The 20,723-nt window shown below is 55.4% G+C and overlaps 10 protein-coding genes across 10 annotated transcripts; 4 read left to right on the forward strand and 6 right to left on the reverse strand.

Moving 5' to 3' along the window:
• Window positions 1-8: 8 nt before the first annotated feature.
• On the forward strand, window positions 9-846 carry LOC148299215 (histone H2A). Its single transcript, XM_088276288.1, has one exon. It carries the CDS (start codon window positions 359-361, stop codon window positions 731-733), a length of 375 nt encoding a protein of 124 aa, XP_088132414.1. The 5' UTR covers window positions 9-358; the 3' UTR covers window positions 734-846.
• Window positions 847-1,648: 802 nt separating this feature from the next.
• On the reverse strand, window positions 1,649-2,149 carry LOC148299216 (histone H3). Its single transcript, XM_088276296.1, has one exon. It carries the CDS (start codon window positions 2,057-2,059, stop codon window positions 1,649-1,651), a length of 411 nt encoding a protein of 136 aa, XP_088132422.1. The 5' UTR covers window positions 2,060-2,149.
• A 430-nt stretch (window positions 2,150-2,579) lies between these two features.
• On the forward strand, window positions 2,580-3,281 carry LOC148299217 (histone H4). The gene has a single exon (XM_088276291.1). The coding sequence runs from the start codon at window positions 2,658-2,660 to the stop codon at window positions 2,967-2,969; it is 312 nt and encodes a 103-aa protein (XP_088132417.1). The 5' UTR covers window positions 2,580-2,657; the 3' UTR covers window positions 2,970-3,281.
• Window positions 3,282-4,665: 1,384 nt separating this feature from the next.
• LOC148299218 (uncharacterized) lies at window positions 4,666-9,903 on the reverse strand. The gene has a single exon (XM_088276282.1). The coding sequence runs from the start codon at window positions 9,901-9,903 to the stop codon at window positions 4,666-4,668; it is 5,238 nt and encodes a 1,745-aa protein (XP_088132408.1).
• Window positions 9,904-11,047: 1,144 nt separating this feature from the next.
• Window positions 11,048-11,939, reverse strand: LOC148299219 (uncharacterized). The gene has a single exon (XM_088276283.1). The coding sequence runs from the start codon at window positions 11,858-11,860 to the stop codon at window positions 11,153-11,155; it is 708 nt and encodes a 235-aa protein (XP_088132409.1). The 5' UTR covers window positions 11,861-11,939; the 3' UTR covers window positions 11,048-11,152.
• Window positions 11,940-14,212: 2,273 nt separating this feature from the next.
• On the reverse strand, window positions 14,213-14,587 carry LOC148299220 (histone H2B). Its single transcript, XM_088276280.1, has one exon. It carries the CDS (start codon window positions 14,585-14,587, stop codon window positions 14,213-14,215), a length of 375 nt encoding a protein of 124 aa, XP_088132406.1.
• A 19-nt stretch (window positions 14,588-14,606) lies between these two features.
• On the forward strand, window positions 14,607-15,444 carry LOC148299221 (histone H2A). The gene has a single exon (XM_088276281.1). The coding sequence runs from the start codon at window positions 14,957-14,959 to the stop codon at window positions 15,329-15,331; it is 375 nt and encodes a 124-aa protein (XP_088132407.1). The 5' UTR covers window positions 14,607-14,956; the 3' UTR covers window positions 15,332-15,444.
• An 800-nt stretch (window positions 15,445-16,244) lies between these two features.
• Window positions 16,245-16,745, reverse strand: LOC148299222 (histone H3). The gene has a single exon (XM_088276279.1). The coding sequence runs from the start codon at window positions 16,653-16,655 to the stop codon at window positions 16,245-16,247; it is 411 nt and encodes a 136-aa protein (XP_088132405.1). The 5' UTR covers window positions 16,656-16,745.
• Window positions 16,746-17,175: 430 nt separating this feature from the next.
• Window positions 17,176-17,877, forward strand: LOC148299223 (histone H4). The gene has a single exon (XM_088276284.1). The coding sequence runs from the start codon at window positions 17,254-17,256 to the stop codon at window positions 17,563-17,565; it is 312 nt and encodes a 103-aa protein (XP_088132410.1). The 5' UTR covers window positions 17,176-17,253; the 3' UTR covers window positions 17,566-17,877.
• Window positions 17,878-18,635: 758 nt separating this feature from the next.
• Window positions 18,636-19,528, reverse strand: LOC148299224 (uncharacterized). The gene has a single exon (XM_088276294.1). The coding sequence runs from the start codon at window positions 19,447-19,449 to the stop codon at window positions 18,742-18,744; it is 708 nt and encodes a 235-aa protein (XP_088132420.1). The 5' UTR covers window positions 19,450-19,528; the 3' UTR covers window positions 18,636-18,741.
• Between the last annotated feature and the right edge of the window lie 1,195 nt (window positions 19,529-20,723).

A 20,723-nucleotide genomic window follows, 5' to 3' on the forward strand; every position in this document is an offset into this window, starting at 1 on the left:
ATCTCGGAATAGATGCGGCGTAGAGTGGAGCAGAGGAGTCGCGGTGGACTGTCTGTACTGTGCGGTGTGCGTGGCGCAAACTGAAAAATCGACCGTTTTTGTCACTTCGGTCGGCGCACCCAGCCAGGGCCGCCGGTCGGGCCGTCCGGGCCGGCGGCAGGGGAGGGTCCCCCCGCGGGACCGGTCCCGGCGGCGCTGCGTGCGCTTCGCGGAGGGCGTAAATAAGGTGTGTGCGCCCGTTTTCGCCATTGACTTGACTTGACTCACCTCTCGACGGTCGCAACGTGCGCGCACTCCAGCTCGCACATCCTCGCTTCGCATATCGCAGAGAACCAGTTCAGATCTCCGACCACTCGCCATGTCGGGTCGCGGAAAGGGAGGCAAAGTGAAGGGAAAGGCAAAGTCCCGCTCGAACCGCGCCGGTCTGCAGTTCCCCGTCGGCCGTATCCACAGGCTGCTCAGGAAGGGCAACTACGCCGAGAGGGTCGGCGCCGGTGCGCCCGTGTACCTGGCCGCCGTCATGGAGTACCTGGCCGCCGAGGTGCTGGAGTTGGCCGGCAACGCCGCCAGGGATAACAAGAAGACGAGGATCATCCCCCGTCATCTTCAGTTGGCCATTCGCAACGACGAGGAGCTGAACAAGCTGCTCTCCGGGGTGACCATCGCCCAGGGAGGCGTCCTGCCCAACATCCAGGCCGTGCTCCTGCCCAAGAAGACCGAGAAGAAGGCGTAAGAATGATGATTCTGCGCCCGCTCATCCTCCACTCTTCTCTCTCTACTCCCCGGACTCCTCCGCCCGTTTCATCATCATCTCGCAGAGTAGTGTACACAAAGGTCCTTTTCAGGACCGCCACATGTATTTATTGCCAATCGTTACCCGTTCGCTGATTTTATAACTATTCTCATTATTTATGTACATTTAAGAAATATATCCGAAGCGCGCTAGGACCGTTCCGTCCGTGTGCGCGGACCTGAATTGTGGTATAGTATGGTAGTACCGATATGATATGCTAGAAACACTGATAATGAAATGAATAAAAATCGCAAGTAAATGAATGCGCGATGGGTAAAGCGCCCGGCGCACGCAACTTACGACGCGTGTCAATACGAGATGATCTCGGCGAGTGTTTTTGTTTAGAATTTTCACTCGTGAAATATATGAAATTAATAAGAGTCAAAGCCTGAGTAGGGTCATGATGAGCCGTGTCGCGCTTGGACGTTAGGTAATTAAAACGAAATGCGACATGATCTCAGCGCTGAGACGATAATGAAATTAATAAATCGTACGTTCCGGTACTCTTGCGTGATTTGAATGTTTAAAATTACTATTGATTCGCGAGTAAAATACATATTAATTTATTGGAAGTTATTATTATTATTATTATTATTATATATATTTTTTTTTTTTTTTTACTCAAGTATCGAAATCATACTGCTACGAGTATCAAAATCATACTGCTGGCGAATTCGATTGTGGATGATTAAGGTGTATGCGGTCCTGAAAAGGACCATTTTTATTCGAATCGATCGACCGATCGGAACGGGTCGAGGTGACGGCCGCCCGATACCACTGTACTGCGTGTTAGTCAATCAGACCGATCGACCGACCGACCGAAAATCGTGCCGCGTCTCGTCGCATAGAGCTCGCTTAGGCGCGCTCGCCTCGGATGCGCCTGGCCAGCTGGATGTCCTTGGGCATGATGGTGACGCGCTTGGCGTGGATCGCGCACAGGTTCGTGTCCTCGAAGAGGCCGACCAGGTAGGCCTCGCTCGCCTCCTGCAGGGCCATGACGGCCGAGCTCTGGAAGCGGAGGTCGGTCTTGAAGTCCTGGGCGATCTCGCGCACCAGGCGCTGGAAGGGGAGCTTGCGGATCAGCAGCTCGGTGCTCTTCTGGTAGCGGCGGATCTCCCTGAGCGCGACCGTGCCGGGCCTGTAGCGATGGGGCTTCTTCACGCCGCCGGTGGCCGGGGCGCTCTTGCGGGCCGCCTTCGTGGCCAGCTGCTTCCTGGGCGCCTTGCCCCCGGTGGACTTGCGAGCGGTCTGCTTCGTACGTGCCATGGCTGTAGCTGAGTAGGATTCTTCTCTCTATTCGGAAAAATTTCCCGGGCGCGTCATATTTATCGAAAATACCGTCTCCCCCGTGGGGGGGGATGGGCCGACGCCATTGGCCGATTCGAATATTCCCAACCGCCGGGCGGTCGGGCGGGACGGAGGGGACGGGACGGGACGGGACGGGACGGGACGGGACGGGACGGGACGGGCTCGACGGTGAAGCGAGACGGGAGATAGAGTGGAGAAACAATCGCATCCTCCCCGGAGAAATGTGCATGCAGAAAAATTACGAAAAACACTCAAAACCTAGCCTGGAATAATGTTATGCATATAACAAACTGAGACATATATTCGCGTGACGCGATACCGAGTCGCGCCGATCCTCTCGCCTCTCGCCCTCGCTGCTCGCGCGCGAGAGTGAGACGGCGCGCGTGTCGTCGTAGCTGTCGGATCGCTCGGCGGCGAGGGGAGACGCGGGCGCACGTCTGGTGCATAAAAGCGGCCCCGGCCGGCGAAAAACGCCACACGAATCCTACACACGCACGGTAGAGCACCGTGCGAGCAGCGACTACTGTAACCGAAAAGAAGACCACACGCAGAGAAGATGACCGGTCGCGGAAAGGGAGGAAAAGGTCTGGGGAAAGGAGGCGCCAAGCGACACAGGAAAGTCCTCCGCGATAACATCCAGGGCATCACGAAGCCGGCCATCCGCCGTCTGGCCCGCCGAGGCGGCGTCAAGCGCATCTCCGGTCTCATCTACGAGGAGACGCGCGGCGTCCTGAAGGTGTTCCTCGAGAACGTGATCAGGGACGCGGTCACCTACACCGAGCACGCCAAGAGGAAGACCGTCACCGCCATGGACGTCGTCTACGCCCTGAAGCGCCAGGGCCGCACCCTGTACGGTTTCGGAGGTTAAGTCGCCGATCTTCGCCGCTCTTCACCGCTCTTCACCGCTCTTCACCGCACCGCACGCAGCGCGAGATACATTCGCCCCGGCCGTCCCGACGCCCGCACGCCACCGCCACCACCGCACCGCGCTGCTACGCGCGATGTGAATGCGATTTGAAAACAAAAAACGGCCCTTCTCAGGGCCAACAACTGCCTGACCGACCCATGTCGTAACCGTTTTTCGCTTTTCGAAATTTAAATAACACAATACAATTACCTACGTGGATGGATAGAGCTTTGCTTTATTTCTTTCTTTTTTCTCTCTCGTACGGCTTCGAGAACCGCAAGGGAGCGGGGTATCCGCACACGATGATAGTGCGTACAAATCATTGATTTTTTTTTCACTCTCGCTCTCTCTCTCTATCCTTTCCTGAATTGTATTCATGTTTATATAAATGTACATATTATAATACGCGACGCAAATTTGGGAGTCTTAATAAAAAAAAACATAAAAGAAATGAGAGTGACAGCAAAAGGGTGACAGCTGTTTCGCCTGGAAACGGTGACAGCTGTTACGACCAGAGAGAACTCAAACTTAGTTTACTTACTTATACAATGTATGTATATTGTGGGCGTAAGTAACGTCGCTAATCACTCTCGAGTGAAAGATTCCAGGCCGGAAACAATCACGTGTCGTGGGAGTGTACGCGTATACAAGGAGAGAGAGATTAATAGTAGGTCATCCCATATTCACGTGACAACGATCCGACTACGCGTGATCCGGATGCGTTTGTGTGAATAGTTTTGCAGGTGGCGCGCGCGGCGTTGCCTTTTCTTTCAAAAACTGTTGTACTTTGTATCGATATTGTACGCGACGCGGCGACTAGGCAATCGCGCCGCAGCACAAAGTACTGTAGATGCCGCAGGTGCTGGCGTCAGCGCAGAGCGGCCGGGCAAGTCTCAGTCCGCGGCCGCGCTCGACGGTGAATCTACCCGCGTAGAGATCCACCGAAAGCCCAGAGATCCCTTGCGATCGCCGGCGAAGGCGGTACGTAGCACCGGCAGTCGCAACCTGCACGCAGCAGGCAACCGGGTCGTAAGTCCGGTATCGCTCCGTCGGGTCGTCGCGGCGGCTCCGTCGTCGTCCAGTCCGGGTGCAGTCAGCTCCAAAGTAAATCCGAGTCCAAGTCCAGGGGGTAGCGGCGGTCGAATGTTCCTGAGGGGCGATGAGTCCGGGCGGGCAGCGAAGTCGGGAAGAAGCGGGGCGGAGAGAAGAAAACGCAGCGGTAGTCGGTCGAAATCTGATTTATTAACTTGAATACACCCCTATATATACCCGCTCTGGGTGCCTCGCCGTAGCGCCGCCCGGCCGTGCCTGACCAATCGCGGAGGGGGGTATGTCCGCCAATCACGGCGTAGAGGGAGCGAGGGCATTCGCGTACCGTCTCCCTCTAGCACGTATAAGGACATCCCCACTCCGCTACTTCGGCGCAGTCGAGCGCGCACCGCAGAGCAGTATACACATTACAATATATTCAGTCTTATAGATATCTTAAAAATAGCTTAATCTAACCTAGAGCTATTTCTCTCCTCGGTATGGGCAAAGACCACCCCCGAAAGCGACACATTTCAGTCTTTATTGAGGGGGTAGTACATTGCTAACACATACCGAGGTCCCTAAGCTAATTAATTCTATTTCTAAATCTACGTTTTCTTTACGTCGGCTACACTCCCCCCTGCCGAGGAGGCATCCTTGCGCCGACGTCGTCTCCCAGCAGCAATACGGCGAGCTTGATGGCGGGTCTCGTGTATGTTCCGGCGGCTGTCTGGACCCTGGCGCTCCTCACTTGTCCGTCCTTCCCCGGGGTGACTGCTATGACGCGCCCCCGCGGCCATTCGTTCCGCGGCAGGGCTGCGTCCGTGATCACCACGATGTCGCCGACCCTAATAGGTGCGGCAGCCTGTTGCCACTTTCGCCTCTGTTGTAGCGTCGGAAGATACTCCCGCATCCATCTCTTCCAGAAAGCATCCGCTAGCTTCTGTGCCACGCGCCATTGCTTCTTCAGGCATATTCCCGGCGGTACGCCTCTGTAGTCCGCCAAATGTGGTTGGGCCCCGCTCGACCCGATGAGGAAGTGCATCGGTGTCAGAGGGGCGGCGTCTCGGCTATCCAGCGAAACATGTGTCAGGGGGCGAGTATTAACTGTATACTCGGCCTCCGCTATCGCCGTCATTAGCGTCTCCTCCCGAGGGTACTGTTCTTTAAGTATTGCCATCAGCGCCCTTTTTACTGACCGGACGAGCCGTTCCCAGGCTCCCCCCATATGAGGTGCCGATGGCGGATTGAACACCCACTCGATTCCCCTCTTCGTGGCCTCGTTTTGGAGCTCGGGATCATCAGCCAGTCCTCTCATGGCGTCCGCGAGCTCCTTGTCAGCTCCCCTGAAGTTAGTGCCGTTGTCCGAGTATATGGTACTAGGGTGCCCCCTGCGAGCGGCCATCCTTCTCAGCGCCTGTATCGTCGAGTCGGTGCTCAGTGACGGTGTGACTTCTATGTGCACCGCCCGCGTCACCATACACGTAAACAGGGCCCCGTACCGTTTCTCACGTCGCCTTCCGATCGTGACGTGTACGGGCCCGAACATGTCCACCCCGCAATGGGTGAACGGCCTGACGTGATGATCCAGGCGGCCGACTGGCAATTGTCCCATGAGCGGCGGCTGCGGTCGCGCTTTCTGCATCCTACAGAAGCGACACTCGTAGATTACTTTCCTCACATTGGTCCGCAGTCGGGTGATGAAAAACTGTTGTCTAATCTCGCCGAGTGTTCGCTCCGTGCTTGCGTGCAGTCGCGACTCATGGTAGTGCCGGATCATCAATCGGGTGTATGCGTGTGCGCCGTCTAATATTACTGGCGCCTTCATGGGCTCGCTCACAGCGGGCGCTTTGGTTATGCGCGTCCCCATTCGCAGGACGCTTTCGTTATCTAGGAACGGGGTCAGCCCTATCAAGCGGCTCCCCCGCGGGAGGCACTCCCCCCGTCTGATTGCAGCTATCTCGGCTTGGTAGCTGTCTTCTTGGCATATCCTTATCCATGCCCTTTCTGATTCCTCGAGCTCCTGGACCGTGAGCGTAGCGCTCCCCGGACTCCTTTTTCGGCACCGATTTACAAACCGCAGTACCCACGCCGTAGTCCGGATTAGACGTCTCCACGACGAAAACCGTAATTCGTCGGGGAGCATTGTCATAACGATAGCGCTGTCCGCGCACTTAAGCTCCACTTCTGATTGAGATGCTGCCGTCGTCACCTTGAGCGGCGGCCATTCATCCCTTCCTCTTCTAATAAATTCTGGCCCGCTGAACCATACACCGGTCGGCGATATGTCCGGTATCTCGCCGTCTCGTGTCCCGAGATCAGCCGGGTTCTGTTTCCCTGGAACCCACCGCCACTCACGAGCCTTCGTGAGCTCATCTATCTCCCCCAGGCGGTGGGCCACAAACGGCGTGTAGATGCGGGAATCGCTCCGGACCCAGCACAGCACCGTCATGGAGTCCGTCCAATAGAATGTTTCCCGCAGTTGTACGCCGCATTCCTTCTTGATGGTGGCTGCTGGCCGCGCAGCTATAAGCGCGGCCTGCAATTCCAGGCGTGGAATTGACAGCGCCCGTAACGGGCTCACCCGACACTTGCTGGCCACAAATGTCGCCCTTTTCCCGGCGGCGGTGTCCTCTACGATATACGCAACGGCGCAGCTAGCTTGTTCCGATGCGTCGGAAAACACGTGCAGCTCTACCTGCTGGCCCTTGCTCGCCACGCGCCGCGGGATGGCGCACTCGGTCTCGCGCAGTATGTTTATCCAAGTGCGCCACTTATCTGCCTGTTCTATGCTTATCTCCTCGTCCCACCCTATGTGGGATCGCCAGATATCTTGCAGTAGAATCCGTGGGCGTATCGTCAAACACCCGACGAACCCGAGCGGGTCGAATATGCTCATGACCTCGCTCAGGATTTTCCTTTTCGTTGGCCTCCCGGCCGGGACCTCCCGTGACGCCGCAAACTTGAAGCGGAACTCGTCAGTCACCGGGTCCCATTTTATCCCCAGAACTCTCTCAGTCGTCGAGGTTCCGCTGATAATGTCTCGCGCGCACTTGCCCCTCAATTCCTCGGGGATTGTTTCTAGGACTGCGGGATCGTTACTCGCCCAGTTCGCGAGGGTAAACCCGCCCCGCTGTAGAAGTTCGCAGACCTCTCTGCGCAATCGAATCGCATCTGTCGTGCGATCCACAGCATCCATGTAGTCGTCCATGTAGAACTTTCGAAGCACGGCATCTCTGGCGGCGGGCATGTCCTGCCCGTGGTCTTCCGCGACCCGGTTCCGCACATATTGGGCGCTGCTCGGGGAACATGCAGCGCCAAACGTCATAGACGTCATAACCATCTCCCGAATTTCCTCGTCGGGATTATTTCGCCAGAGGAACAGCTGCGCCCGCTGGTCCTCCTTCCTTATCTTTATTTGGAGAAACATCTCCCTTATGTCCGCCGCCAGCGCGACCTTCCCCTCGCGAAATCGCATGATATTCCCCACAAGCGATGAGAGGAGATCCGGTCCATTGGCCAACATGCCATTCAATGAGGCCCCGTTACAAAAGCTGGCGGCGTCGAACACAATACGTAATTTGTCGGGCTTGTTTACGTTTGTTACTGCGAAGTGGGGGAGGTACCATCGCCCACTCGAAGTGTCCTCTATTTCGGCCGTTGCCAATTCCCGCGCGTACCCCTTGGCGAGATATTCTTCAATCTTCCTTCGGTAGGCCCCGGCGAATTGACTATCCTTTCTGAACTTTTTCTCCAAGCTTGAGAAGCGGTTCAGCGCGATACGGCGATTGTTTTCCAAACAAGGCCCGCCTTCCTTCCATAGAAGCCCCGTCTCGTACCGCCCTTCAGGTAGGAAACGGGTCGTAGCCTTCATGACCTCTATGGCTTGCGCCTCCTGGCGCGATATTTTCGCTGCAGCGCATATTCCCAGCGCATCCACAGCATAGTTCCGCTGGACTAGCTCTTCCAGCCTCTGGTCCGCACTTAACGCCATCAGTGTATTGACGCAAGTCTGGCGGAATCGCCCCCCATGAACGACCGTTCCCAGGGCCGTCTCGGAGGCGATGTAGTTCCCGCAATTACGCGCCTCTCTTGACACAATAAGTGAGGCGTTGTCCTGGCCGATCAGTAATTGCGGGCGCACATGCTGCACCCTACCATCTATACTAGCCACCGGTTGTGGCGGTAGATGCAGCTTCCGAATCGTGTTTGCACGGAGCGAGAATTGTCCCTTCGCAGTCCCGCGCACCTCCAGTGTCACCTTCCTCGAAGTTGCATCGGTAACGCACATCCCGCCAGCACCGTGAATCCTCAATCCTCGGGCACCCCCTGGTTCCGCGATGTCGTTGGCAATCTTCGAGTCCAGCAGTGTTATGGTTGATCCCTCGTCGAGCAATGCATAGACGTCCGCTTCTCCGCGCGGACCGCTTAGGGTGACGGGGATCACCTTCAGGAGCACTGGCTCCTCACGAGCGTGCGTGCTCGTAACCAAGTTGTAGACTCGGGAACTGTGTCCGGAGTCGATGTTCCTTTCGCTCGTACTCGCGGCTTGTCTCTCGTCCGCGAGTGGTCTAGCGCCCCCGGTGCCGGCAGCAGCGGGCGAATCCCGGCGGGCGCTGCTATCTGGCGCTCTTATGTCTGAGTCGGATCGAGCTTCGCGCACTTCGGCTCGATCCCTCGTATGAAGTGTTTTGTGGTGCGTTCGGCGGCACCCATCGACGCCGCACTTCCTCGTATTTTTGCAACTCACATACCGGTGAGTATTCGCTAGACACGCGTAGCACAGATTTTTCCGTCGCACTATGTTCCATCTCTCTGTGACACTACACTCTAGATACTCCTGGCAAGATTGCAACCAGTGGCTCTGTCCGCACAAAACACATGACACGACACTATTCACATTTTTCTCCACAGAAATCACTGTATGCACCTGCTCCCGCTTGTGAAGCTTCTCGCGCTGTCTGTCTTTTCCGCTATATACGTGCGGCTCTATACCGCCGCCTATCATTGCCGATTCCGTCATGTCTTCCAAAAACAGCGCGAAATCCTTCGCGGTGGGCCTTGTGGGGTCTCCCCTTCTGCTATACCACCATAGAAACTTCATACACAGCGGCAACTTGCTCACTAGCTCGCTTAGCAGCTGAGGCGTCGACATGTAGTCCCCGCCGAAGCTTTCCAAGGTCGCTATCGCGTTCCGAACTGCACTCGATAGGTCCACTAATGCCTGCGTCGATCCGTCGTTCTGTATGCAGCGGAGTCTTCTCACCTTTTCCAGTAGAGATGACACAACGATGTCCGGCTGACCGTAGTGAAGTTCTAACGTCTTCATTATGACGCCTACTTGGCTCGGGTCCACGAGTAATGATGATACCGATTCTCTAGCTCGTCCCTTCAATGCGCGTTGTAGACGCAGGAGGTTCTCCGGATCCGAAAGGCAGCACATCTCCGTCGACTGAGTGTACTGCGATTTGAACGTGGCCCATTCCTGCGGCTCTCCGGCGAAGACGGGTAAATCCTTGGCAGTGGACTGGCGCGCGATCAAAGCGCCGACCCTGCTGACGTCTTCTGGGACTGAAGCCGGGCTCCTTCCTTGCGAAGCCTCTAATAGTACCGCCATCCTCGATAATACTGTCATGATGTTGTCCATGTCTGTTGTACGCGCCGCGGGCTCGGGATTCGCGTCCGCGCGTCCGCGGCTGCTCTCGACGTCTCGTAGTGTAGCGCGGAGATTTCGAACTTGCGTTCTTAGCCTTTGGACGGTGTCCTCTGACGAATCCGATTCGACAGAGTCTCCTTCCATTGGCGGTTCTTCTCTGGGTGGTGTGCCTCCTCTCCCTGAGCGAAGCGATGGGGTTCTCGAAGTCATCTCTAGGCGCTCTGCGGTGAAGATCCGGCTCGAAGGACCAACTTGTACGCGACGCGGCGACTAGGCAATCGCGCCGCAGCACAAAGTACTGTAGATGCCGCAGGTGCTGGCGTCAGCGCAGAGCGGCCGGGCAAGTCTCAGTCCGCGGCCGCGCTCGACGGTGAATCTACCCGCGTAGAGATCCACCGAAAGCCCAGAGATCCCTTGCGATCGCCGGCGAAGGCGGTACGTAGCACCGGCAGTCGCAACCTGCACGCAGCAGGCAACCGGGTCGTAAGTCCGGTATCGCTCCGTCGGGTCGTCGCGGCGGCTCCGTCGTCGTCCAGTCCGGGTGCAGTCAGCTCCAAAGTAAATCCGAGTCCAAGTCCAGGGGGTAGCGGCGGTCGAATGTTCCTGAGGGGCGATGAGTCCGGGCGGGCAGCGAAGTCGGGAAGAAGCGGGGCGGAGAGAAGAAAACGCAGCGGTAGTCGGTCGAAATCTGATTTATTAACTTGAATACACCCCTATATATACCCGCTCTGGGTGCCTCGCCGTAGCGCCGCCCGGCCGTGCCTGACCAATCGCGGAGGGGGGTATGTCCGCCAATCACGGCGTAGAGGGAGCGAGGGCATTCGCGTACCGTCTCCCTCTAGCACGTATAAGGACATCCCCACTCCGCTACTTCGGCGCAGTCGAGCGCGCACCGCAGAGCAGTATACACATTACAATATATTCAGTCTTATAGATATCTTAAAAATAGCTTAATCTAACCTAGAGCTATTTCTCTCCTCGGTATGGGCAAAGACCACCCCCGAAAGCGACACATTTCAGTCTTTATTGAGGGGGTAGTACATTGCTAACACATACCGAGGTCCCTAAGCTAATTAATTCTATTTCTAAATCTACGTTTTCTTTACGTCGGCTACAGATATATATTATATTTTATATTATGACGCAACGTCCGCTGACTAATGACTGTCGAGCGAAATATTCTAGGCCGGAGTGTGAACGCTCGTGTGGCATGGGAGTGCATGTAGTTCGTATATGGTATACGAGAGATATTTAATAAATCATCCCATTTCGATGAAAATAAATAATAATGAAAATTCACGAAAGTCACGAAAGACGACTGAGCGTGTTCCGAATAGGTGTGTGTGTGAATCGTTTGGTAGCCCTGACAAGGGCTTTTTGACTCTTCTGCGTGATCTGTGCAATATGACAATATGCAACGGCGGCTGCTGCGGCGACGACGACAAAGACGACTCCACCCCTACTTCTTCGGGGCGGCCTTCTTTGCCGCGGGCTTGGCCTTCGGGGCGGCGGCCTTCTTGGGCTTCGGCGCCTTGGGCTTCTTGGTGGGCGGCTTGGCGGTCTTCTTCGCCTTGGTCGGGCTCTTCGCCTTGGCGGGGGCGGCCTTCTTCGCGGCCGCCTTCTTGGCTGCCGGGGAGGCGGCGGCCTTCTTCGCCTTGGCGGGAGCCGCGGCCGCCTTCTTGGCGGGCTTCTTCTTCGCGGCGGCGGCGGCGGCGGATGACTTCTCCGCGGCCGGCTTCTTCTCCTTGGCGGGGGCGGCGCGCTTCTTGGAAGCGGCGGACGCGGCGGGCTTGCTCTTCTTCTTGGCCCCGCCGGCCGACGCCTTCGCCTTGCTCGCCTCCAGCTTGAACGAACCGGACGCTCCCTTGCCCTTCGTCTGCACCAGGGCGCCGGATTCGACGGCCCCCTTGAGGTACTTCTTGATGAACGGGGCCAGCTTGTCCGCGTCGACCTTGTAGTTGGCCGAGATGTACTTCTTGATGGCCTGCAGGGAGGAGCCGCCGCGCTCCTTCAGCTCCTTGATGGCGTTGTTCACCATCTCGGACGTCTTCGGGTGCGAGGGCTTCGCCTTCGGCTTCTTGGAGGCGGCGGCGGCGGACGCTTTCGCCTTCTTGGCCGGAGTCGCCGGCAGGGGGGAGGCGGCCGCGGGTGCTGCTGTGTCTGCCATCTTGCGAGTCTTGTTGCGTTGCGTTCTGTAGCGAGCGTAGAGCGGTTGCGGGGGGACGATTAGTTCCCGTATTTGTCGTCAGACGGCGCTCGTTCTCGCCTGTCGGTAAAAATTTATACCGTGTCGCGGACGGTCGGTGCGCGCTTGTCGATTTTGCCGATGAAAAGTGTTGTCATTTATGCTTAGGCGGCCGGACGAAAACCGCCCTGGCGGCCGAACGGATCCGCCCGGGGACGCGGAGCGCGGCGGGTCCCGCGGCCGGGAGGTCCCGCCGTCGGCCGGCGGCCGGGTCGGCCGGCCCGGGGGCCGGGCCGCGGCGCGGCGGACGTTTAGAGGCGCAAAAGCTGCAGGGCGGCAGCGTTGGGCGGCCGAAAGCCGGCCGCGAATGCGTCTCCCCGGCGAGCTGGCGGCCCGGGCGCGCGCCGCCCCCGTCGGGCAGGACCCGGCCCCGGGTCCGAGACGTCCGCCGGCCGCGGAGGGCCTCCGGTGGCGGAGCGAGGGCCCCCCGAAGCGGCCGGACGTAACACACGCGAACGCCGACGGACCGCCGGAGAGCGTCCGGGCCGAGAGAGAGACCTGCCTCCGGGTCGGGAGCGAATATTATCTAGTGAATTATAACGATTGATCGATCTACTAACGGCTATCGTAGGATTACATGTCGAACGAGTGAGACGCGAAAAGATAGAAGAAAAGAATAGAATTAAAAAAAAAAAAAAATACATTAATATAATAACGATCCGTCGTTTGCGAGGAATCGTATCACGAATGGGATGGATAGTAGTAGTAGTAGTAGTAGTAGAATCATCGGAAGGCGTAAGTGAAAGAAAGAAGAATAGAAGTTAGAAAAAATATAAATAAAGAAAGGAAAAAGAGGAGTTGGGAGAATGATAGAAGTAGATGAATAGAAAAGAAAGAACGAATAAAACAGACCGATAATAAGTATGAATGATTCCGGTCTACGTGCAAAATGACGCGAGCTCCGCGCGCAGTAGTAGGCTCGTTCTGTAAAAAGTGAAACGTCATCGACTTATAAAAAAAAAAAAAAAAAAAAAAAAAATCGAAATCGGGATGATGATGATATATAATCGGGTGAGATGCGACGATGATGATGATTCGTGTCGCCGTAGCGGTGCGTACGACCGACGATGACGACGATGACGATGATACGCGTGAAGAAGAACAATAATAACAATATGTGATAATAGGAATATGTATTAAATGAAATATGAAAAATAAAAACGTGTATCTACTGTTGAAGATGTGTATGTATGTATGTCGAATGTCGGGGCGAGTTCGGTAGGTGATCGGAAATGGTATTTGTAATGAGAATAGTTGTCAGGTGTATATTAGTATGCATAAAGAATGAAGAAGAAGCGAAGGAAAGGGGGAAAAAAAAAAAAAAAAAAAAATGACTAGGTAAGGTGACATGTCGAAGAGGCCCTCGAGGATATGGCACCGTACGTACGATAGTATGATAGAATCGTACGGCTTCGAGAACCGCAAGGGAGCGGAGTATCCGCACACGATGATAGTACGTAGAAATCATTGATTTTTTTTCACTCTCGCTCTCTCTCTCTATCCTTTCCTGAATTGTATTCATGTTTATATAAATGTACATATCATAATACGCGACGCAAATTTGGGAGTCAAAAAAAAAAAAACATAAAAGAAATGAAAGTGACAGCAAAAGGGTGACAGCTGTTTCGCCTGAAAAGGGTGACAGCTGTTTCGCCCTAAAACTGAAGAAGAAGAAGAAGGTGACAGCTGTTACGACCAGAGAGAACTCAAAAAAAAATCACAGCAGTTCCGCTCGGGGAAAAAAAAAAAACCAAAAACAAAAAACTGCGAAAGGTGACAGCAATTTTGCAACCGAAACAACGGCCAAATAAAAAGAAGGAGAAAAAAATGTGTATATATATAATATACATGCGTACGTATATGATTTTTTATATAAAAAAAGGACAATTTTGATCGGACGCCCGGCTAATCGTGCGATAGGCAATCGCCGCGCACCGCGGCGCGGCCGGTTGCGCGATCCGTTACGGGGCGCTTATCACTGTTGCGCTTCTCGTTCTATTATCGTAGTTATTATTTACACACACATCTGTCTATAGTATAATATATTTGCAGTAAGTATTTGGATTATTCGTGTGGTGGTCCTGATAAGGACCTTTGTTAATTGCGCTGTATTAGATGGTTTAACGTAGACGACGACGGCGCTGTTGATGTCGATGATTATTATGATGATGACGATGTCGGTGTGTATAGATTACAATATTCGGTGCAGACGAATATCGCGCGTCCGTGTGCGTGTCGCGTCGTGTTTCAACGCGCTGGCGCTGGCGCTGGCGCCTACTTGGAGCTGGTGTACTTGGTGACGGCCTTGGTGCCCTCGCTGACGGCGTGCTTGGCCAGCTCCCCGGGCAGCAGCAGCCTGACGGCGGTCTGGATCTCCCTGCTGGTGATCGTCGACCTCTTGTTGTAGTGGGCGAGACGGGACGCCTCGGCGGCGATGCGCTCGAAGATGTCGTTCACGAAGCTGTTCATGATGCTCATCGCCTTACTGGAGATTCCGGTGTCGGGATGCACCTGCTTGAGCACCTTGTAGATGTAGATGGCGTAGCTCTCCTTCCTCCTGCGCTTCGACTTCTTCTTGTCCCCCTTGGAGATGTTCTTCTGGGCCTTGCCCGACTTCTTGGCTGCCTTTCCGCTCGTCTTGGGCGGCATTGTCTCTTCTTATCTCGGAATAGATGCGGCGTAGAGTGGAGCAGAGGAGTCGCGGTGGACTGTCTGTACTGTGCGGTGTGCGTGGCGCAAACTGAAAAATCGACCGTTTTTGTCACTTCGGTCGGCGCACCCAGCCAGGGCCGCCGGTCGGGCCGTCCGGGCCGGCGGCAGGGGAGGGTCCCCCCGCGGGACCGGTCCCGGCGGCGCTGCGTGCGCTTCGCGGAGGGCGTAAATAAGGTGTGTGCGCCCGTTTTCGCCATTGACTTGACTTGACTCACCTCTCGACGGTCGCAACGTGCGCGCACTCCAGCTCGCACATCCTCGCTTCGCATATCGCAGAGAACCAGTTCAGATCTCCGACCACTCGCCATGTCGGGTCGCGGAAAGGGAGGCAAAGTGAAGGGAAAGGCAAAGTCCCGCTCGAACCGCGCCGGTCTGCAGTTCCCCGTCGGCCGTATCCACAGGCTGCTCAGGAAGGGCAACTACGCCGAGAGGGTCGGCGCCGGTGCGCCCGTGTACCTGGCCGCCGTCATGGAGTACCTGGCCGCCGAGGTGCTGGAGTTGGCCGGCAACGCCGCCAGGGATAACAAGAAGACGAGGATCATCCCCCGTCATCTTCAGTTGGCCATTCGCAACGACGAGGAGCTGAACAAGCTGCTCTCCGGGGTGACCATCGCCCAGGGAGGCGTCCTGCCCAACATCCAGGCCGTGCTCCTGCCCAAGAAGACCGAGAAGAAGGCGTAAGAATGATGATTCTGCGCCCGCTCATCCTCCACTCTTCTCTCTCTACTCCCCGGACTCCTCCGCCCGTTTCATCATCATCTCGCAGAGTAGTGTACACAAAGGTCCTTTTCAGGACCGCCACATGTATTTATTGCCAATCGTTACCCGTTCGCTGATTTTATAACTATTCTCATTATTTATGTACATTTAAGAAATATATCCGAAGCGCGCTAGGACCGTTCCGTCCGTGTGCGCGGACCTGAATTGTGGTATAGTATGGTAGTACCGATATGATATGCTAGAAACACTGATAATGAAATGAATAAAAATCGCAAGTAAATGAATGCGCGATGGGTAAAGCGCCCGGCGCACGCAACTTACGACGCGTGTCAATACGAGATGATCTCGGCGAGTGTTTTTGTTTAGAATTTTCACTCGTGAAATATATGAAATTAATAAGAGTCAAAGCCTGAGTAGGGTCATGATGAGCCGTGTCGCGCTTGGACGTTAGGTAATTAAAACGAAATGCGACATGATCTCAGCGCTGAGACGATAATGAAATTAATAAATCGTACGTTCCGGTACTCTTGCGTGATTTGAATGTTTAAAATTACTATTGATTCGCGAGTAAAATACATATTAATTTATTGGAAGTTATTATTATTATTATTATTATTATATATTTTTTTTTTTTTTTTACTCAAGTATCGAAATCATACTGCTACGAGTATCAAAATCATACTGCTGGCGAATTCGATTGTGGATGATTAAGGTGTATGCGGTCCTGAAAAGGACCATTTTTATTCGAATCGATCGACCGATCGGAACGGGTCGAGGTGACGGCCGCCCGATACCACTGTACTGCGTGTTAGTCAATCAGACCGATCGACCGACCGACCGAAAATCGTGCCGCGTCTCGTCGCATAGAGCTCGCTTAGGCGCGCTCGCCTCGGATGCGCCTGGCCAGCTGGATGTCCTTGGGCATGATGGTGACGCGCTTGGCGTGGATCGCGCACAGGTTCGTGTCCTCGAAGAGGCCGACCAGGTAGGCCTCGCTCGCCTCCTGCAGGGCCATGACGGCCGAGCTCTGGAAGCGGAGGTCGGTCTTGAAGTCCTGGGCGATCTCGCGCACCAGGCGCTGGAAGGGGAGCTTGCGGATCAGCAGCTCGGTGCTCTTCTGGTAGCGGCGGATCTCCCTGAGCGCGACCGTGCCGGGCCTGTAGCGATGGGGCTTCTTCACGCCGCCGGTGGCCGGGGCGCTCTTGCGGGCCGCCTTCGTGGCCAGCTGCTTCCTGGGCGCCTTGCCCCCGGTGGACTTGCGAGCGGTCTGCTTCGTACGTGCCATGGCTGTAGCTGAGTAGGATTCTTCTCTCTATTCGGAAAAATTTCCCGGGCGCGTCATATTTATCGAAAATACCGTCTCCCCCGTGGGGGGGGATGGGCCGACGCCATTGGCCGATTCGAATATTCCCAACCGCCGGGCGGTCGGGCGGGACGGAGGGGACGGGACGGGACGGGACGGGACGGGACGGGACGGGACGGGACGGGCTCGACGGTGAAGCGAGACGGGAGATAGAGTGGAGAAACAATCGCATCCTCCCCGGAGAAATGTGCATGCAGAAAAATTACGAAAAACACTCAAAACCTAGCCTGGAATAATGTTATGCATATAACAAACTGAGACATATATTCGCGTGACGCGATACCGAGTCGCGCCGATCCTCTCGCCTCTCGCCCTCGCTGCTCGCGCGCGAGAGTGAGACGGCGCGCGTGTCGTCGTAGCTGTCGGATCGCTCGGCGGCGAGGGGAGACGCGGGCGCACGTCTGGTGCATAAAAGCGGCCCCGGCCGGCGAAAAACGCCACACGAATCCTACACACGCACGGTAGAGCACCGTGCGAGCAGCGACTACTGTAACCGAAAAGAAGACCACACGCAGAGAAGATGACCGGTCGCGGAAAGGGAGGAAAAGGTCTGGGGAAAGGAGGCGCCAAGCGACACAGGAAAGTCCTCCGCGATAACATCCAGGGCATCACGAAGCCGGCCATCCGCCGTCTGGCCCGCCGAGGCGGCGTCAAGCGCATCTCCGGTCTCATCTACGAGGAGACGCGCGGCGTCCTGAAGGTGTTCCTCGAGAACGTGATCAGGGACGCGGTCACCTACACCGAGCACGCCAAGAGGAAGACCGTCACCGCCATGGACGTCGTCTACGCCCTGAAGCGCCAGGGCCGCACCCTGTACGGTTTCGGAGGTTAAGTCGCCGATCTTCGCCGCTCTTCACCGCTCTTCACCGCTCTTCACCGCACCGCACGCAGCGCGAGATACATTCGCCCCGGCCGTCCCGACGCCCGCACGCCACCGCCACCACCGCACCGCGCTGCTACGCGCGATGTGAATGCGATTTGAAAACAAAAAACGGCCCTTCTCAGGGCCAACAACTGCCTGACCGACCCATGTCGTAACCGTTTTTCGCTTTTCGAAATTTAAATAACACAATACAATTACCTACGTGGATGGATAGAGCTTTGCTTTATTTCTTTCTTTTTTCTCTCTCGTACGGCTTCGAGAACCGCAAGGGAGCGGGGTATCCGCACACGATGATAGTGCGTACAAATCATTGATTTTTTTTTCACTCTCGCTCTCTCTCTCTATCCTTTCCTGAATTGTATTCATGTTTATATAAATGTACATATTATAATACGCGACGCAAATTTGGGAGTCTTAATAAAAAAAAACATAAAAGAAATGAGAGTGACAGCAAAAGGGTGACAGCTGTTTCGCCTGGAAACGGTGACAGCTGTTACGACCAGAGAGAACTCAAACTTAGTTTACTTACTTATACAATGTATGTATATTGTGGGCGTAAGTAACGTCGCTAATCACTCTCGAGTGAAAGATTCCAGGCCGGAAACAATCACGTGTCGTGGGAGTGTACGCGTATACAAGGAGAGAGAGATTAATAGTAGGTCATCCCATATTCACGTGACAACGATCCGACTACGCGTGATCCGGATGCGTTTGTGTGAATAGTTTTGCAGGTGGCGCGCGCGGCGTTGCCTTTTCTTTCAAAAACTGTTGTACTTTGTATCGATATATATTATATTTTATATTATGACGCAACGTCCGCTGACTAATGACTGTCGAGCGAAATATTCTAGGCCGGAGTGTGAACGCTCGTGTGGCATGGGAGTGCATGTAGTTCGTATATGGTATACGAGAGATATTTAATAAATCATCCCATTTCGATGAAAATAAATAATAATGAAAATTCACGAAAGTCACGAAAGACGACTGAGCGTGTTCCGAATAGGTGTGTGTGTGAATCGTTTGGTAGCCCTGACAAGGGCTTTTTGACTCTTCTGCGTGATCTGTGCAATATGACAATATGCAACGGCGGCTGCTGCGGCGACGACGACAAAGACGACTCCACCCCTACTTCTTCGGGGCGGCCTTCTTTGCCGCGGGCTTGGCCTTCGGGGCGGCGGCCTTCTTGGGCTTCGGCGCCTTGGGCTTCTTGGTGGGCGGCTTGGCGGTCTTCTTCGCCTTGGTCGGGCTCTTCGCCTTGGCGGGGGCGGCCTTCTTCGCGGCCGCCTTCTTGGCTGCCGGGGAGGCGGCGGCCTTCTTCGCCTTGGCGGGAGCCGCGGCCGCCTTCTTGGCGGGCTTCTTCTTCGCGGCGGCGGCGGCGGCGGATGACTTCTCCGCGGCCGGCTTCTTCTCCTTGGCGGGGGCGGCGCGCTTCTTGGAAGCGGCGGACGCGGCGGGCTTGCTCTTCTTCTTGGCCCCGCCGGCCGACGCCTTCGCCTTGCTCGCCTCCAGCTTGAACGAACCGGACGCTCCCTTGCCCTTCGTCTGCACCAGGGCGCCGGATTCGACGGCCCCCTTGAGGTACTTCTTGATGAACGGGGCCAGCTTGTCCGCGTCGACCTTGTAGTTGGCCGAGATGTACTTCTTGATGGCCTGCAGGGAGGAGCCGCCGCGCTCCTTCAGCTCCTTGATGGCGTTGTTCACCATCTCGGACGTCTTCGGGTGCGAGGGCTTCGCCTTCGGCTTCTTGGAGGCGGCGGCGGCGGACGCTTTCGCCTTCTTGGCCGGAGTCGCCGGCAGGGGGGAGGCGGCCGCGGGTGCTGCTGTGTCTGCCATCTTGCGAGTCTTGTTGCGTTGCGTTCTGTAGCGAGCGTAGAGCGGTTGCGGGGGGACGATTAGTTCCCGTATTTGTCGTCAGACGGCGCTCGTTCTCGCCTGTCGGTAAAAATTTATACCGTGTCGCGGACGGTCGGTGCGCGCTTGTCGATTTTGCCGATGAAAAGTGTTGTCATTTATGCTTAGGCGGCCGGACGAAAACCGCCCTGGCGGCCGAACGGATCCGCCCGGGGACGCGGAGCGCGGCGGGTCCCGCGGCCGGGAGGTCCCGCCGTCGGCCGGCGGCCGGGTCGGCCGGCCCGGGGGCCGGGCCGCGGCGCGGCGGACGTTTAGAGGCGCAAAAGCTGCAGGGCGGCAGCGTTGGGCGGCCGAAAGCCGGCCGCGAATGCGTCTCCCCGGCGAGCTGGCGGCCCGGGCGCGCGCCGCCCCCGTCGGGCAGGACCCGGCCCCGGGTCCGAGACGTCCGCCGGCCGCGGAGGGCCTCCGGTGGCGGAGCGAGGGCCCCCCGAAGCGGCCGGACGTAACACACGCGAACGCCGACGGACCGCCGGAGAGCGTCCGGGCCGAGAGAGAGACCTGCCTCCGGGTCGGGAGCGAATATTATCTAGTGAATTATAACGATTGATCGATCTACTAACGGCTATCGTAGGATTACATGTCGAACGAGTGAGACGCGAAAAGATAGAAGAAAAGAATAGAATTAAAAAAAAAAAAAAATACATTAATATAATAACGATCCGTCGTTTGCGAGGAATCGTATCACGAATGGGATGGATAGTAGTAGTAGTAGTAGTAGTAGAATCATCGGAAGGCGTAAGTGAAAGAAAGAAGAATAGAAGTTAGAAAAAATATAAATAAAGAAAGGAAAAAGAGGAGTTGGGAGAATGATAGAAGTAGATGAATAGAAAAGAAAGAACGAATAAAACAGACCGATAATAAGTATGAATGATTCCGGTCTACGTGCAAAATGACGCGAGCTCCGCGCGCAGTAGTAGGCTCGTTCTGTAAAAAGTGAAACGTCATCGACTTATAAAAAAAAAAAAAAAAAAAAAAAAAAATCGAAATCGGGATGATGATGATATATAATCGGGTGAGATGCGACGATGATGATGATTCGTGTCGCCGTAGCGGTGCGTACGACCGACGATGACGACGATGACGATGATACGCGTGAAGAAGAACAATAATAACAATATGTGATAATAGGAATATGTATTAAATGAAATATGAAAAATAAAAACGTGTATCTACTGTTGAAGATGTGTATGTATGTA

This window comes from Brachycentrus maculatus, unplaced genomic scaffold (assembly GCF_059751285.1).
Source record: "Brachycentrus maculatus isolate JH-2025_06_01 unplaced genomic scaffold, ASM5975128v1 h1tg001279l, whole genome shotgun sequence".
In the NCBI taxonomy this organism is placed as follows: domain Eukaryota; kingdom Metazoa; phylum Arthropoda; class Insecta; order Trichoptera; family Brachycentridae; genus Brachycentrus; species Brachycentrus maculatus.